A 19235-nucleotide genomic window follows, 5' to 3' on the forward strand; every position below is an offset into this window, starting at 1 on the left:
GACACACTGTTACTCATATGTGCAGTCTACTTATTTTTCTTTTCATTCAAGTGTGTGGTGTTGAACATGAGTAGTGAGATTCCAGCCCATGCTGTGGTTCAACTACACAGTAGTCTTGAAAAGGTCATGGAGTCCAGAATGAGAACAGGAGTCACCAGCTGAGGGTGCAGTTTCCATAATTCGTGTTCTCTTTCTTCTGTTTTGTCTGTTTTGATTTATCCTTAATACCCCAACATTCTCAAATCTATGCTCAGTAAATTGATCCTTTTGTTTGTTTGTTTTTGGTTTTCTATATTCGAGATTGGGTTTCTCTGTAGCTTTGGAGCCTGTCCTGGAACTAGCTCTTGTATACCACACTGGCTTCAAACTCACAGAGATCTGCCTGCCTCTGCCTCTTGAGTGCTGGGATTAAAGACATGTGACACCATTGCTTGGCAATAAATTGATCCTTTACAGAATCAGTTATAAGTGTTGGTGTCAAGGAAGAACAATTTGTTGTTCCTGCTGTTTATTTTAGTAGTACATAAATGTAGTCATTAAAAATCATTTTCTTCTGCTCCTGATTTGGACCTTGAGATTTCAGTCCGGTGCTCCAAATATGGGTCTCTGTCTCTGTCTCCTTTCATCGCCTGATGAAGGTTAATATTCAGAAGGATGCCTATATGTTTTTCTTTGGGTTCACCTTCTTATTTAGCTTCTCGAGGATCACGAATTATAGGCTTAATGTCCTTTATTTATGGCTAGAAACCAAATATGAGTGAGTACATCCCATGTTCCTCTTTTTGGGTCTGGCTTACCTCACTCAGGATAGTGTTTTTTATTTCAGTCCATTTGCATGCAAAATTCAAGAAGTCATTGTTTTTTACTGCTGAGTAGTACTCTAATATGTATATATTCCATACTTTCTTCATACATTCATCCATTGAAGGGCATCTAGGTTGTTTCCAGGTTCTGGCTATTACAAACAATGCTGCTATGAACATAGTTGAGCATATACTTTTGTTGTATGATAGGGCATCTGTTGGGTATATTCCCAAGAGTGGTATTGCTGGGTCCAAGAGTAGGTTGATCCCAAATTTCCTGAGAAACCACCACACTGCTTTCCAAAGTGGTTGCACAAGTTTGCATTCCCAGCAGCAATGGAAGAGTGTACCCCTTTCTCCACAACCTCTCCAGCAAAGGCTATCATTGGTATTTTTTTTATTTTAGTCATTCTGACAGGTGTAAGATGTTATCTTAAAGTTGTATTGATTTGTATTTCCCTGAGAGAGAGCACGAGCAAGGAACTCAGGACCATGAGGGGTGCACCCACACACTGAGACAATGGGGATGTTCTATCGGGAACTCACCAAGGCCAGCTGACCTGGTCTGAAAAAGCATGGGATAAAACTGAACTCGCTGAACATAGTGGACAATGAGGACTACTGAGAACTCAAGAACAATGGCAATGGGTTTTTGATCCTACTGCATGTACTGGCTTTTTGGGAGCCTAGGCAGTTTGGATGCTCACCTTACTAGACCTGGATGGAGGTGGGTGGTCCTTGGACTTCCCATAGGGCAGGGAACACTGATTGCTCTTAGGGCTGATGAGGGAAGGGGACTTGATTGGGGGAGGGGGAGGGAAATGGGAGGCGGTGGCAGGGAGGAGGCAGAAATCTTTAATAAATAAATAAATTAATTAATTAAAAAACATCATATATAAAAATAAAAAATCATTTTCTGTAGAAAACTGTGATGTTTTAAAATATTGATCTAGGCTCATAGCTCTGTGGTAGAGTGCTTTGTCACCATGTGAAAAATCTTAAGTTTAAGAACCAAACTCACTTAAAAGTTGGAATTAAGCACTTAGAAAAATATAATTTCTTGCTTTCATAGTCTCAAATGAGCCACTGTCATGCCTGGAAAATTAATGGAAGTCCCCAGAGTAGGAAGTGCAGTTGGGAAGTTGTGGAGAAGGAACAAGTCTACAGGAGTTCATCTCTTGGGTTCCATAGCAAGTAGTTCTTCCAAGGTCTGCAACATCCGTGACACAGTTCTAAATAATACAGAGCATGGATCCCATGCAGCATAAGGACAAAGTTTGGATGGCTGTAAATGCTAATTGGCATGACAGTATGTGCGTAGTACATGGTTTTCACATGTGTTTGGAGGCTAGAGTTGAATATGAGTATGTTTACCTGTTGATTTCTATCTTATTTTTGAGAAAGGATATCAGAGTGAACCTGGAGCCAAATTTGAAGATAGAACCTTTGGAATGCAAAACTTAGAGCACCTCCAATCACAACGCCCACAGTTATGTAAATATAGAATTAACCATAACACCCAGCTTCTTTGCAAAGAGTTGTGAATCAAGCTAAGATACTAATACTGGGAGGCAGGCACTGTACCACTGAGCCAACTCTTGAGCCTGAATTGTATACCTTGAAAAACGAATTGTAATCTGTAAAGGCAAATATGTGTATAATAAGTTTTAATTATTTTTAATTAGTAATTTTTAATATTAATAGTTTTTAATATTAATAACTTATCAAGAGAAATTTTTGCCAATTATGGATTTTTAAATCATTAACTATCTATTTAGAAATGAATGCCTTATGTCCAAACCCTTATATGTCCTCATAAATAACCCTTAAAATTCTGACTTTTTATGGAATTCTGAAATTGGGGAGAGGGGCAGGATCTGCAAAAGAAGAGAAAAAGGAAATAATTACCAGAATATATTGTGTTGAAATTTTTTAAGTAAATAAATTTATTAATTATCAACAACACGGCATTTGATGGTTGAGCATGGTGAAACATAGTCTTAATCCATTCAGTAGGGAGACTGAAACAATATTGTCTCTCATAGCTTGGTCTGTAAAGAAAGTCCAGGCCACCCAGTTGACCCTGTCAAAAAAGAAGAAAGTCATTCCCTCTACCTGTACATGGGAGAGTCTTTCTAACTGTGGGTGTGTAGGATGGGTATGGACCTGTATCTGGAAGTGGGACTGTCATTCTCTCTGTATGTGTCTCTGCCTGTGTATGTTGAAATGTGTGGTTGTATCTGGAAGGAGGACTCTGTGTGTGGCTGAGGAAGTTGTACAGCCTTCCATGTCCCTCACTTCCCTACTTTCATGAGAAGAAGAGTTTTCAATTGTCCTACCTTGTGATCTATTAGTGTGATCAACACTATGAACAAAACCAATATGGGAATGAAAGGGTTTCTGATATGTTAACTCTCAGATCCATCAATTATTTCCTGGTTCTCATCATGTACACATAAGTACAAGTATTTTTTTATTTTAATTTTTAATTAAACTGCCTTAGAGATTATTTGAATTATTAGTTTATTTGAATCTCATCCTTAGAGATTATTTGAATTCCATGTAAATAGTTTTCCAGGATTGATGTCCTATCTACTAGCTTGTCATAACTTTTAAATTAATTTGGTCATCAATCACAACAATATGAATCTTTTCAGATAATCTCTCCATAACATTTTGTAAGGTTTCATTACCCATTGACATGGATTGAAATTTTTGTCTGTCAAATTAAGGTTATCATACTAAATGGTATGAATCTTTTCTGTTAACTTCTCATTACCAGTCTGAAAATACTGTATGAATTCTAAGAGTTTCTCAGTCTTGACTCTGTTCTCAAACCAATTCTTTAAAGATAGATAGAAGCTATGAATAGGAATTATATGCCCCATGTAGATCACACACCTCTTCTAGAATTCATTCAATAATAGAAACTAAAAGTTATCATATTCCTGGATGGGTTGCCAGGTAGTGGGTCCCATGCCTTTAATCCCAGATCTTGGGAGACAGTTGCAGGCAAATCTCTGTAAGTATGAGGCCAACCTGCTCTACAAGATCTAGTTCTAGAACAGCTAAGAGTGTTGCAGAGAGAAACTTTGTCTCAAAAAAAATTCCTGGATTGGGATATTATTTGAAATTATTTTAGAAGAGGTTTACAAATTGCAAAAAAATAATCTTAGCAGATGAACTACCTTGTTAAAAATCATGTTTTACTTGAATCTTATAAGGTATAATAACAGTGGGCCAGAAACCCTGTGGATTTTCTAAGCAGAATTCAAAACCAAACTGAACAGAATTTTATTAAACAGACACTGGTCAGGGAAGCCATGCAGCAGTTGTGCACAGGTCACATTAGTCAAGGAAAGTTGTTGTGGCAACAGCAAAATTGGGTGCATGTAAGGCTTGGGGTAAGCCTCAGGATTGCAAGAGCCCCAGAAAATTGTGGAACATCTCAGGAAGCCATGTTGACGTCCTGTGTGGTAGTAGCAAGGACAGGGGCAGCAGGAGAAGATGTTAAGTCGGGAGGATTGAAACTGGGAACACTAATGCTTCTCTCACACACACGTGGCTAGATTTATCTTCTAATCCTAGAGTTGGTATTCCAATCCTAGGTCTGGCCTTAGCTAGTGGCTAAAAAGTCTCAGGAAAATAGCTTTGTAGTGAATTTGTACTCCTAAAGTTAGTCATCAAATGTAGCATGATTATTGAAACTCAAAGTGAAATATTGGGGATAAACCTGAATGTCAGAAAAGCAAAATATCCAGCCACTGGCTCTAACCTCTATTTCAGTTTGAAATGGTAACCCTGCCGCTAGGAATCTCAGAATGAGACTGAGGTTGAAAACTGTCTCCACCAGTTTATAATTCTCAACAGCTCTCAGATTAAGGGTGTGAACCACTATCGCCTGGATTCTATGTCAAGCTAGTTTGGCTAATGGGATTACAGGTGTTTGTCATTGCTGCCTGGTATGTAAGGATGGTCATTGTGGCTGTTTTACTCTTCTGTTTCTCACCCAAGGTTTACTTATTAAACTATAAATGAAACAACACTACACCTTTCGATGGGAAAATGCTTCTGCTATACCTTTGTAAATAAGGACTTTAGGAGAATTAGAAACAAAGGCCATGTGATCAGCAATCTCTAAATGAGTAGTGTGGAAATGGGGTGGCATTTTCATTTAAAATTGATGTTTTTTATATTCCCATATTCATTTCCTGATACCACAGTGACACTGTCTCTCCAGCTGGATCCTCTGTCTGATAGACTGAAGTGTGAAGTCCCATAAAGGAACCCTCAATTAATGGTGCTTCTACCTCTCATGCTGCCTGTTTTGGCCATATTCAGTATCTAGATTATGTGTGTTTGTTGTTATTGCTTCTGTTTTGCAGATTTTAGAACTAAAATGGAGACCCTAGTAAGGGAAGACATCTTAAGTGAGAAACAGAGAGGATCAATGTTAGAGGCACATAGATGATGGAAAGCAAAAGTGAGGTGTGCTGAGAGAAAGGGGTTGAATAAGAAAGAAGCAAGAAAACTTAAAAAAATGTTAAAATCTTAACAAAGAATAAATCCATCCTAAATCTTAATCACAAGCCCAGGTTATGCTAATTATTGACTGGAGAAATGAAAACTAGGCTAACTCAATATAAAAGCAGTCGTGGGTTCCCTGGTATAAGCAAGGAAGAAGATAATGGCAGAAAATTTAAATAAATCAATGAGAGAGCAAAATAGAAAATAGAAATATGTCTATATATTAACCAAAAATTGGTAGAGGGACAGTAACTAGATATTTCTTATATTAAGTTTTCTGTTTCCTAAGGACAGCATTCTCTCAGAAGGAACAAAATTTGCAACTGTTCTCATCTCTGTCAAGGAGTTTTGCATACATCACTTGGGAGATCTGAAAAAGAGACACACCAGGGAGAAGGTATGTCCAGCTCAGACAGTGGGAATGGCTGAGCTCGTGTATAGAAACAGACATAGGTGTGGAACTACTTAATTATACATTTATACAAAGGAGACACGACATCATGGAAAAAAAGCAAATTCTGTGCATATGCACAAAAGAGAGCAAAACAAAGGGTGATGAATCCTTAACCAGGAAAGGGTGAATACCAAGCTACAGTACTGTGTCAATTTCTATAAATGTCATCATTGTCTTCAATGACTTGTATCTGCTCTGAGAAATGCCTTCCACTGAGATCCAACTCCAAGGCTTAGTATAGCAGGAAGACATATAAAGAAGGCTTTTCTCTGACCATGATAAACAGCCCTGCTGACCTGGCAGCTCTTACACCAGAGACCAGTCATGGACTCCCAAGTCCCCCCATTCAGTGATCACCACTAAACACAGAACACTCATCACAGACTTTAGGCTCAGTTGGATTTCCTTATAATTATGTTGAAAGGTAATTCACAGAGATAAGATGCTGTGTGTTGTTTGGCCATGAGAAAGAAAATATGACTCCTGGATAGTTTTATGACCAGATTTCTCTGTGCTTTCAGGTATCCAGTGTGAGCTGCCACTGGTAGAGTCTGTGGGAGACTTAGTATGATGGAGCATAAACGACCGGCAAATAGGATTAATCAGGCTAGCTTTAATATCAGCTTTATTAAGGGAAAGAAGGGGATAACTTACAAAACCAAGGTTCCAACGAAGAGCAGGAAACAGAAGGCAAGGTGGAGAGCACATCCACAAGATTTATAAGTAAATATTAGCCCAAGGGGATCCCGTCCTTCAAGCAAGGTGACTGGCTGGGCTTCCCCTACATTAGTACAGCATTGAAAGTCCCTGAGACTGTCCTGTGTGGACGTTAGATTCGTGTTCCGTGATTCTGGATTAACTGGGTCTGGTAGGTGCCAGGGATGGGGCTGGAGTGGATAGCATGCATTAATGGTGGTAGTAGTTCAATTTACTATGCTGAAGTCATGAAGGGTCAATTCACCCTCTCCAGAGACAATGCCAAGTACGCTCTGTACCTGGAAATGAGCAGTCTGGGGTCTGAGGACAAAACTGTATATTATTCTGCAAAGCACACATTGAATACTACTGTGAGCTCAGACACAAACCAACTTGCAGGGTCCAAAGGACCAGCAGGTGGCGCTAAAAGCACAAAGAGCTCTGGTTCACAGAAGAGCCTAGTAAGAGAGGCATAAAAGGGTGAATGAACTCTGTGTCTGGGCTCCCTCTCCCCATCACATTCAGGGATTCTCTCTACATGTGTAGTGTGTAGTAATTCTTGAAGTGTCTAAATGTTTATTGAAATTTCTATTTTCTAATGTGATGTGATTTTGTATTTATTTATTAAACTGTTTTCTTCCCCTCTCTCCTGTCTGTGTATTTATGTATTCGTGTACATGTTGATATGTGATTCATTCTTCTATCAGGCTGCACCATATTTATAAAAACAACTTCTTTCACCTGGCTTGGATCTCCCAAATGGCCTGACAGGTGGACCAATGTGCTCCAGTCATTATTATGTCTCTACATCCCACCGATGGGATGACTTTTTGGTTGCCACACAGCTCTTTTTTCAGTCTTGGAGACCTGAACTCATAGCTTAGAACCCAGTCAATGGTTCTGCCATGGCAAAAACTGAAGAGCAGAGCTATTTTCACAGCAACAATAAGTGATTTTTTAAATTTAGGATATGCTCTGATATCAACAAAATGCAGATCATCACACAAGGCAGAAGTGATTCCATGGTGACCAGCATAAGATCTGGGAGAAGCTAAAGGACCTGGAGACTGTATATTCTAGACTCAGAGCATCTCATAACCACATTTGAGTTCAGAAGACCCTGAATCCTCTGTTTTTCTCCATGATCCCTATACCATCCACACAGAAACATATACACATAATTAAAAATAAAGCATTTATTTAAAAATTCTTATTTATTGTGGGTAGTTAGATCAATCGGTAAGTTCTGGTGTAGTATATATGAAGCTTTGATTTAAAAAGTACCATTTCAAGTATGCATTCCTCATTTTGATTAATAAATACTGTATTTGAATTGTCCCTACTCCCTGATAATGTTAGGACACTTTTTCTCATCAAAAGAACAGACACAATTTTCTTCTCAAAAAAAGCTCTTTTCGGCCCGGCGGTGGTGGCGCACGCCTTTAATCCCAGCACTCGGGAATCAGAGGCAGGCGGATCTCTGTGAGTTCGAGTCCAGCCTGGTCTACAAGAGCTAGTTCCAGGACAGGAACCAAAAGTTATGGAGAAACCCTGTCTCGAAAATCAAAAAAAAAAAAAAAAAAAAAAAAAGCTCTTTTCTATCACTCAACTGAGGTTTGATTCCACAGGACAACACAGAGCTCAGGGAACACAGGGTCATCTGGAGCAAAATGCAGAAGAGAAAGGGTACAAGGATAGACCAATTATATCAAGGAATATTATGAATAAGCTTGATGTTTTGTTTTAAGTAGAATGAATGACATAGGCTGAAAGAAATATTTTCTTTTAATTCTTCTACATGTTGACATAAAGTTATGTCAGCACCATTTGTTTAAGATGCTTTCATTTCCCATTGTAAAATATTAGCTTCTTTGTCAAAAATCAGGTTTTTATATGTGCATGGATTAATATCCAGGCCTTCGATTCAATTCACTTAGTCTGTTTTTATGCTAATACCAAGCTGTTTTGAAATTTTAGATCTGTAATAGAGCTTGAAGTCAGGGACGGTGTTGCCTCCAGAAGTTCCTTTATTGTACAGGATTGTTTGGGCATTCTGGGTTTTTTTTTCCATATGAAGTTGATTATTTTTCTTTCATGGTTGTGTTGGGATTTTGGTGGGGATTACACTGAATCCAAAGATTGCTTTTAGCAGGATTACCATTTTTATTATGTTGATTCTACCTATCCAAGAGCATGGGAGATGTTTCCATTTTCTGATATCTTCCCAATTTCTTTTTTCAAAGTCTTAAAGTTCTTGTCAAATAGATCTTTTACTTCATTTGTTAGTGATACCCCAAGATACTTTGTTGTGACTATTGTAAAAGGTGATGTTTCTCTGATTTCTTTATCTGCTTCTTTATCATTTGTATGTAGGAGTGCTACTGATATTATTTTATCTTTAGTGGATCTTGTATCCTGCCATATGACTGAATCTATTTACCAGCTGTAGGAGTTCTCTGGTAGTATTTTTGGGTCATTTATGTATACTATCTTATCATCAGCAAATAATGAATGTTTGACTTCTTTCTCTCCAACTTGAATAGCTTTAATCTCCTTTAATTGTCTTATTGCTGTAGCCAGAACTTCAAGAACTATGCAGAATAGATATGGAGAGAGTGAACACCCTTGTCTCATTCCTGATTTTAGTGAAATTATTTTGAGTTTTTCTCCATTTACTTTGATGTTGGTTGTTGGCTTGCTACATACTGCTTTTATTAAATTTAGATAACTTTCTTGTATTCCTGATCTAATACCTTTATCATGAAGGGGTGTTGGATTTTGTCAAGTGTTTTTTTAGTATCTAATGAAATGATCATATGTTTTTTTTTCTTCCATTTTAGTTATATGATCAATTGCATTGATATTTTTTTGTATGTTGAACCATCCCTGCATCTCTGGGAGGAAGCCAACTTGATCATGGTGTATAATTTTTTTGATGTGTTCTTGGATTTGGTTTGCTAGTATTTTATGGAGTAATTTTGCATCTGTGTTCATGAGTTAGTTTGGTGTGTAATTCTCTTTTTTGGTTGAGTCCTTGTGTGGTTTTATGTCAAGGTAACTGCAGCCTCATAAAAAGAGGTTGGCAATGTTTCTTTTGTTTATATTATGTGGAAGACTTAAGGAGTATAGGTGCTAGCTCTTCTTTGAAGTTCTGGTAAAATTCTGTACTAAATCAATCCTGCCCTAGTTTTTTTTTTTTTTCCTTTGGGAGGATTTTGTTGAAAGCTTCTGTTTCCTTGCATTTTATACTGCTATTTTATACTGATCACCAGGTTTGATTTAATTTTGGTATATGATATCTATCATATTGTTCATTTCTTTTACATTTTCCAATTTTGTGGAGAACCGTTTAAGCAGTATGACCTAAAGATTATCTGCTTTTCTTCAGTGTGTGTTGTTATGCTCCCCCCTTTTCATTTCTGATTTTATTAATTTGGGTGTTCTCTCTCTGTCTTTTGATTAGTTTGGATAAGCCTTTGTCTGCTTGTTGATTTTCTCAAAGAACCAGCTCTTTATCTCATTGATTCTTTGTATTTTCTTTGTTTCTATTTTATTGACTTCAACCCTCAATTTGATTATTTCCTGTCATATACTCATCCTGGTGAGTCTGCTTCTTTTGTTCTAGAGCTTTCATGTGCACTGTTAAATCACTAGTGTGAGCTTTCTCAACTTTTCTTATGTGGGTACTTCCTGCTATGAACTTTCCTCTTAGCACTGCTCATATGTCCCAGACTTTTGGGTGTTGTTCCTTTATTTTGCTTGAATTTTAAGAAGACTTTAATTTCTTTCTTGACCCAGGGGTAAATCAATATTTCACAGTTCAAGTTCCTTGACTGTGTAGACTTTCTAAGAGTAGTGTTGTTGTTAAATTCTAACTATAAACCATGGTGATCTGATAAGATACAGGGGGTTACTCCAATTTTTCTGTATCTGTGGAGATTTGTTTCATTACAAAGTATGGAGTTAGAGAAAGTCCTATGAGGATCTCAGAAGAAGTTATATTCTTTTGTGTTGGGGGTGGAAAGTTCTATAGATGTCTGTTAAATCCATTTGAGTCATGACATCTGTTAATTCTCTTATTTCTCTGTTAAGTTTCTCTTTGGTTGACATGTCCATTGGTGAGGGTAGAGTGTTTAAGTTTCCTTCTATTAGTGTATGGGGTTTGATGTGAGATTTAAGCTTTAGTAATGTTTCTTTTACATAAGTGGTTGCTCTTGTATTAGGAGCAAAGATGTTCAAGATTAAAACTTCATCTTAATGGATTGTTCCTATTATGAGTATAAAGTGTCCTTCTGCATCTCTTCTGATTGACTTTAGTGTTGTAATAGGAGCGGCGGGGCTGCATCCCCGGCACCCAGCCGCCCGCATGGCTAGCTTATGCCCCGAAATAATTACACGGAAACTGTATTCTTTTAAACACTGCCTGGCCCATTAGCTCCAGCCTCTTACTGGCTAGCTCTCATATCTAGATTAACCCATTTCTAATATTCTGTGTAGCACCACGATCTGGTGGCTTACCAGGGAGATCTTAACCTGCGTCTGTGTCTGGTGGGAGAATCATGGCGACTCCTCACTCGGCTTCTTTCTCCCAGCATCCTGTCTGTTTACTCCACCCACCTAAGGGCTGGCCTATAAATGGGCCAAGGCAGTTTCTTTATTAAATGAAAGTAACTCCTCCATCACTTTAGTTTAAAATAAAATTTGTTAGATGATAGGATAGATACATCCACATTTTTCTTACGTCCAAATGATTGGAAATTTTTTTCCCATAACTTTATTCTGAAGTAATGTCTGTCTTTGAGGTTTAGGTGTGTTTCTTGGGTACAGAAGAAGGCTGGATCCTGTTTCCATATCTATTCTCTTAGCCTGTGTCTTTTTATAGGAGAAACAACTTCATTGATATTAAGCAATATTAATGACCACTGGTTGTTAATTCCTGTTATTTTTCGGTCATAGTGTGTGTTTCTCACTTTGTATTTTACTGTGGGAAGTTTTCTGTTCCTGTGTTTTTGTGTGTGCAGTTAGCTTCCTTGGGCTGGGCTTTTTCTTCTAGTACTTTCTGTTGGGCTGGTTTTGTGGACAGAGATTTTTTTTTAATGTGGCAGTTGCTATGGTAACAACGTTTATTTTCTGAAACAGTACACAGATGTGTACAGCACTCTAACTTGCTGGTTATAAATTACAGCTTTTTTTCCCTATAGTTCAATAACTTAAGGATTCTGTATTTTTTATTTTATTTATTTATTTATTAAAGATTTCTGCCTCCTCCCCGCCACCGCCTCCCATTTCCCTACCCCTTCCCCAATCAAGTCCCCCTACCTCATCAGCCCAAAAAGCAGTCAGGGTTCCCTGCCCTGTGGGAAGTCCAAGGACCTCCCACCTCCTTCCAGGTCTAGTAAGGTGAGCATCCAAACTGCCTAGGCTCCCACAAAGCCAGTACATGTAGTAGGATCGAAACCCAGTGCCATTGTTCTTGGGTTCTCAGCAGTTCTCATTGTCCGTTATGTTCAGCGAGTCAGTTTTATCCCATGCTTTTTCAGACCCAGTCCAGCTGGCCTTGGTGAGTTCCCAATAGATCATCCCCATTGTCTCAGTATGTCGGTGCACCCCTCGCAGTCCTGAGTTCCTTGCTCAAGCTCTCTCTCTCTCCTTCTGCTCCTGATTTGGACCTTGGGATTTCAGTTCGGTGCTCTAATGTGGGTCTTTGTCTCTGTCTCTTTTCATTGCCTGATGAAGATTAATATCCAGGAGGATGACTATGTTTTTCTTTGGGTTCACCTTCTTATTTAGCTTCTCTAAGATCACGAATTATAGGCTCAATGCCCTTTATTTATGGCCAGAAACCAATTATGGGTGAGTACATCCCATGTTCCTCTTTTTGGGTCTGGCTTACCTAACTCAGGATAGTGTTTTCTATTTCCATCCATTTGCATGCAAAATTCAAGAAGTCATTGTTTTTTACTGCTGAGTAGTACTCTAATATGTATATATTTCATACTTTCTTCATCCATTCTTCCATTGAAGGGCATCTAGGTTGTTTCCAGGTTCTGGCTATTACAAACAATGCTGCTGTGAACATAGTTGATAATATTCTTTTGTTGTATGATAGGGCATTTCTTGGGTATATTCCCAAGAGTGGTATTGCTGGGTCCAGGGGTAGGTTGATCCCGAATTTCTTGAGAAACCGCCACACTGCTTTCCAAAGTGGTTGCACAAGTTTGCATTCTCAGCAGCAATGGATGAGTGTACCCCTTACTCTACAACCTCTCCAGCAAAGGCTATCATTGGTGTTTTAGATTTTAGCCATTCTGACAGGTGTAAGATGGTATCTTAAAGTTGGACCGAGATTTTTTTAATCTGGTTTTGTCATGGATATTTGTTTTCTCCACTAACTGTGATTAGAAGCTTTGCTGGGTAGAGTAGTCTGGGCTTGCATCCATGATCTCTTAGTGTCTGCAACACATTTGCCCAGGACCTTCTGACTTTCATGGTTTCCACCGAGAAGTTGGGTGTAATTCCTATAGGTCTACCTTTAAATGATAATTGACCCTTTTCCTTTGCAGCTCTTAATATTGTTTCTTTATTCTATATGTTTTAAATTTCAATTATTATGTGATGAAGTGTGTTTTTTATCTTGTCTATTTGATATTCTATAGGCTTGTTGTATCTTCCTAGGGATTTTTTTATGTTGGAAGTATTTATTTCTATGATTTTGTTGAATATATTTTCTGTGCCTTTAAGATGATGTTCTTCTCCTTCCTCTATCCATATTATTCTTAGATTTGGTCTTTCATTGTGTCCCAGATTTCCTGGATGGTTTGTGATAAGAGTTTCTGGGATTTAATGTTTTCTTTAACCAATGAATTGATTTTCTCTATTGTATCTTCAACAATTGAGATTCTTCCTTCCAACTCTTTTATTCTGTTGGTTATGCTTATCTCTGTAGTTTTTGTCATTTCAGATTTTCTATATCCCAAATTCCCTCTGTTTGTGTCTTCTTTATTGTCTGTATTTCAGTCCTCAATCTTGAATTGTTTCGTTCACCTCTTTTATTGCTGTTTCTTGGTTTTCTTGTGATTCTTTGAGTAATTTATTAATTTTTTCCAATTTTTTGTGTGTCTGTTCCTCCATTTCTTTAAGGGAATTTTTCATTTCCTCTTTAAAGGTCCCCATAATCTTCATAAAGTTACATTTAAAATAATTTTCTTCTGCATCTTCTGGGTTAAGATGATCAAGTCTTCCTATGGTACATCCACTGGATTCTGGTGTTAAAGTGTTGCTTTTTAGATTGTTGTACAAATTCTTGCATTAACACCTACCTACCTCTCCCTTTAATTGATACAGGCAATGTCTTTTCATCTTGGTCCAGTACTTGCAGTGGCTGTCTGCATCTTTGGGATTTTTTCTTGTCTGCTCTGTACTGTCAATGTCTGTGTCTCAGAGAGCCACTGGGGTTTCTCTAAGTCTGCTTTCCTGGTTTGCTTTTGGACAACTCTGTGCAGTCACAGCTTGAGCTTTAGAATTCCTCTCTGGTCCTCTCTGTGTAGTTGCAGCTTGTGTTTCAGAATCTTCTGATGTTGTGGGGTTGGTGGGTGAAGTTGAACTTGTATCTTTTATTGTCTGATGGATCACCTTTCCATGTGCAAGGTTTTAAATTCTAGAAACAAGCCCAGTTTAAAAAGAGAAAGATCAGAACTGTATACAGAAAAATATCATTTCTCACATTAATACACTTAAAATATGCAATTTTATGGCTGGAGAAAGAATAACAATCCCTATATATGTAAGGGACGATGAAAGTTTTAGAGAGGGAACAAGTATACAATGAGTCACAAGAGTCCTGTTCTTGCTTCCCAGAATAACAAGCCAGTCAGCCTAGGTCTATAGCTTCCATGACTTGCTTCTAAATAGCTACAAAGTTCAACACAGGGAAAAGGAAATATTTGAATGAATGGAAATGTTAATAGTCACAGTGTAGGTTTGCACATGGTTGTGGATGTCACAAGTTGATCCTGGGTGTATTCCTCAGTTGACATCTACCTTAGTTGTTGAGAGAGAGTCTCACACTGAACCTGGAGCTCAGAAGATAGAATGGAGGGATGGCAAGTCACAGAGAGTTTCCTGTCACCACCTCCTCAGTGCTGGGAATGAAGGTTAAACCATCATACCCAGCTTCATAGTCAAGTGCTGAAAATGCAACTAAGGTACTCATACAGGTAGGCAGACTTCTTAGCCCTGAGGAATCTTCTCAGTTTTGGATCTTGTTGCTATATTTTGTGGATATTAATAAAACATTTTAAATTATAAGACAAATACAAACATTATGTAATGATTTTTCTAAGATAAAATGCATTGTTAATAATTGATTTTTAAACCATTTATTGTCATTTGAAAAAGAAAGCCATGAGCCTAAACCCTAAAATCACCATAAAACTGCTTGTTATAGAGTTGGGCAGTTTGAGAAAGAGGAAGGACCTGGAAGAAATGAGGGGAGTAAATAATAATCAGAAATTTTTCTATAAAAAATATTTCAAACTTTAACAAAATCAGCATGAGATGGTCAGAAATGTAGTGCATACTTTTAATCCAGTCAGTAGGGAGACAGTAGTAAGAGAATCTCTCATGGTTCAGTATCAGCTTGGTCTATATAGTGAGTCCAAACCAACCAGAGTGACCATGTCAAAAGACAGTAAGAAAAAAATCCAATCCCTCTGCCAGTAAACGTTTTTCTACATGTGGATGTGATTGTGTATACGTATGTGTGTGAGAGTGAGTGTTTGAATGTGTGACTATCAGAAACTGTGACTACTTGGAAGGTAATTGGATTGGTGACTATGTCTGTAAGCGTGACTCTGTGTGTGTGATGGTCAGTGTGTGCGTTGGGGTGTATGGCTACATCTAAAAGTGTAACTGTGTGTATATGATGGTGGTTGAACGTTCACCATCCCTACATCCATCCTTTCATCAGAACAATTTTAATTTGTCCCTGTCTGTTATCTACTGATGTGGTCAAAACCATGACAAAAGTAGAGCAGCAGCAACAAGGTTGTCTCATTTGTAAGTCTTTCATAAAAGAGAACAGTAATGTCTCATAAATATGTAAAATTCAGAAAATTCCAAGGTGCTCTTGACATAAGGAAGGAGTTCTGCTAACCTCTCCGGGTAGGCATGTCCCTGTCCAAGATCCACATTATGGAGAACCTATGTCTGTTTCAGAGACTGGGAAAGACAGAGCTCCTATATAGAAACACCACAGTTTGTGGCTCTTTTAAATTGCATAGATATACTAAGGAGATACAACAGTTCAGAAACACAGCATGTTCTGAGCACCTGTGTGAAAGAGAATGAAGTGTGGTGAATCCTTAGCTAGGAAAAGCTCACTTAGAGGTTCTTTACTGTGTCAGTTTCTGTAACTGTTGTCATGGTCTTTGATGCCTTATATCTGCTCTGAGCACTGCCTTCCGCCAAGAACCCAACTCCAGAGCTTGCTACACGAGGAAGACATGCAAATAAGGCTTCTCTGTGCCCATTAAAACTACCTCTGCCCTGACTCTGCAGATCTGGCAGAGGAGCCCAGTCCTGAATTCCCAGGTCCTCCCATTCAGTGATCAGCATCCAACACAGATCACTCACCATGGACTTCTGGCTTATTTGGCTTTTCCTTGCCATTATTTTAAGTGGTAATTAATGGAGACGAGATGCTATCTGTGTGTTGTGTGGTCATGAAAAAGAAAACATAGCTTCAGTGACAGTCTTCTGACCAGCATTCTCTGTGTTTCCAGGTGGTCAGTGTGAGGTGCAGCTGGAGGAGTCTGGAGGAGGCTTAGTGCAGCCTGGAAAGTCCCTGAAAATCTCCTGTGCCGACTCTGGATTCACCTTCAGTGATTATTACATGAGCTGGATCCGCCAGGCTCCAGGAAAAGGCCTGGAATGGGTCGCAGATATTAGTGGTGATGGTAGCGACATCGAATATTCTGATGCCGTGAAAGGCCGATTCACCATCTCCAGAGACAACGCCAAGAACACTCTGTACCTGCAAATGAGCAGTCTGAGGCCTGAGGACACAGCCATGTATTACTGCACCGTATCCACAGTGATGCAAAGTTACTGTGAGATCAGACACAAACCTCCCTGCAGGGAGCTTATGACCAGCAGGGGGCGCAGAGAGCATCCAGAGATCTGGGTCAGGTAAGAGCCTGTCCAGTGATACATAAAAGACTGGACTGATGCCTGAGACTGGCCATTGTAGCGATTGCCTCTTATTTTCATCAGTCCTTGGTTAACTTTTTTTAAAACCTTTTTTAATGGATTTATTCAGAGAACTAAACACCATAGTTCTTTTCTCTTTATAATATTGATTTTATTGAGCTACACATTTTAACAGTTTTTTTTATTTTTATTTTTTATTTATTTATTTATTTATTTATTAAAGATTTCTGCCTTCTCCCCACCACCACCTCCCATTTCCCTCCCCATTCCCCATCAAGTCCCCCTCCCTCATCATCCCTAAGAGTAATCCGGGTTCCCTGCCCTGTGGGAAGTCCAAGGACCACCCACCTCCATCCAGGTCTAATAAGGTGAGCATCCAAACTGCCTAGGCTCCCACAAAGCCAGTACGTGCAGTAGAATCAAAAACCCATTGCCATTGTTCTTGAGTTCTCAGTAGTCCTCATTGTCCATTATGTTCAGCAAGTCCGGTTTTATCCCATGCTTTTTCAGACCCAGACCAGCTGGCCTTGGTGAGTTCCTGATAGAACATCCACATTGTCTCAGTGTGTGGGTGCACCCCTCATGGTCCTGAGTTCCTTGCTCGTGCTCTGTCTCCTGCTCTTGATTTGGACCTTGGGATTTCAGTCCGGTGCTCCAATGTGGGTCTTTGTCTCTGTCTCCTTTCATCGCCTAAATGTTTTTCTTTGGGTTCACCTTCTTAATTAGCTTCCCTTTCTTCCTCTCCCTTTCCCTTCAACCATCTCCCGGGGTTCTCATGCTCTCAATTTTCTCTGGAGATCTTTTCTTTTTCTATATCCCGTGTAGATTAGATCCATGTATGTCTCTCTTAGGATCCTCATTGTTATCTAGGTTCTCTGGTATTGTGGTTTGTAGGTCGGTTTCCTTTTCTTTATGTTTAAAAAACACTTATGAGTAAGTACCTATGATTATTGTCTTTGTGGGTATGAATAACCTCATTCGATAAAATGTTTTCTAGATCCATCCATTTGCCTGCAGACTTCAAGATGTCATCATTATTTTTCTACTGTGCAGTACTCCATTGTTTAAATGTACCACATTTTCCTTATTCATTCTTCAGTTGAGGGGCACATAATGCTCATCATTCTTAGTTATCAGAGAAATACAAATCAAAACAACTCTGAGATTTCATTTTACACCTGTAAAAATGGCCAAGATCAAAAACCCTGATGATAATGTATGCTGGAGAGCTTGTGGGGTAAAGAGAACACTCCTGCATTGCTAGTGAGATTGCATGCTGGTACAGCCCCTTTGGATATCAGTATGGTGATTTCTAGTAAAATTGGGAAACAATGTTCCTCAAGAACCAGAAATACCACTCTTGGGTATATATTCAAAGGATGCTCAATTGTACAACAAGGATATGTGCTCAACTATGTTTATAGCAGCATTGTTTGTTATAGCCAGTTACTTGGAAGTCCCACTGTTCATATACTTCCTGTATGATCATGAAGTAGGGGTGAATCTTCAGACAGAGGAGACTGAGAGAGCTGAGAGCACTGGATGGATGACTAATACTCCAAAGTAAATGAAAAGAGAAGTCAAATGTTACTAAACATTTGTGTTTCCAAAAAGAGTGCAATAATCAAGCTGTGTTGTCTCATCACAGACCCCATCTATTTGCCTTGAATAGTTGCCACAGAGCTGCGTTGTTAATGAAAGCTATACTAGAATGTGTTGATGCTTCCTACGGGTCATCTCAACTCCCCCCCCCCAACACCTACCTCTCATGTGGTTCTATTTGTGGAGTAGATAGAGGGATCATCAGCATAATTTCATGTCACAAAAGGTTACAAAGTATATGCTTGACCTGAATAGTCAAAGAGAGTTTATGTTGCTGGTTTACAGATCTGTTAGAGATTAACTATACTGTGAAGTTTTCCTTCCTCCTTGGTGTCAGGTTATACATCTGAGGACATATGCATGTGGGTGATGAAGAAGGAAACTCCTGATGTGGCCATACTCTGAGGTCATGTGGTCCACAAGGTACACCATAGAATTATACATGGTGTGAAAACACCAGGTTCAATGTGGTGTTAGCAAGATATGTGAGGATATAATAAATTTAAGACATGGCACGGGACAATTTCATTTTGATATTTCTTAACAGGGCAATTTGAAATGCCAAAAGGGTGGGAAGGAACACAGGAAAGCATGTGGCCTTCCTCATTTTGAAAATAAGACGATGCTCCCATGCCTCAGATATTCTTCTGAAGAAAAATATTATTATGGTGCTTTCTTTCTTTATTGTTTTTTTTTTCCAGACAAGGTCTGTCTGTAGCTTTGGAGCCTGTCCTGGAACTAGCTCTTATAGACCAGGCTAGCCTCATAAAGATCAGCCTACTTCTGCTTCCTGAGGGCTGGGATTAAAGGTGTGCACCACCGCTGCCTGACTTGTTATGGTGCTTTCAATTATTGTAAATATGATTGTTTGTGAGCCAGGCTTCTTTGCTAAATTGCAAACATATAACTCTGTTAAATAGAAACCATATATGAATGAGGTTTGG

The 19235-nt window shown here is 38.8% G+C and overlaps 1 gene segment (V, D, J or C); it reads left to right on the plus strand.

Annotated features, from left to right (window-relative positions):
- Positions 1 to 16114: 16114 nt before the first annotated feature.
- LOC130882830 (immunoglobulin heavy variable 3-23-like) lies at positions 16115 to 16672 on the plus strand. The segment is given in 2 exon segments: positions 16115 to 16160; positions 16263 to 16672. Coding segments are annotated over 2 exon segments (456 nt in total).
- Positions 16673 to 19235: the final 2563 nt, after the last annotated feature.

Source organism: Chionomys nivalis, chromosome 10 (assembly GCF_950005125.1).
Source record: "Chionomys nivalis chromosome 10, mChiNiv1.1, whole genome shotgun sequence".
Classification (NCBI taxonomy): domain Eukaryota; kingdom Metazoa; phylum Chordata; class Mammalia; order Rodentia; family Cricetidae; genus Chionomys; species Chionomys nivalis.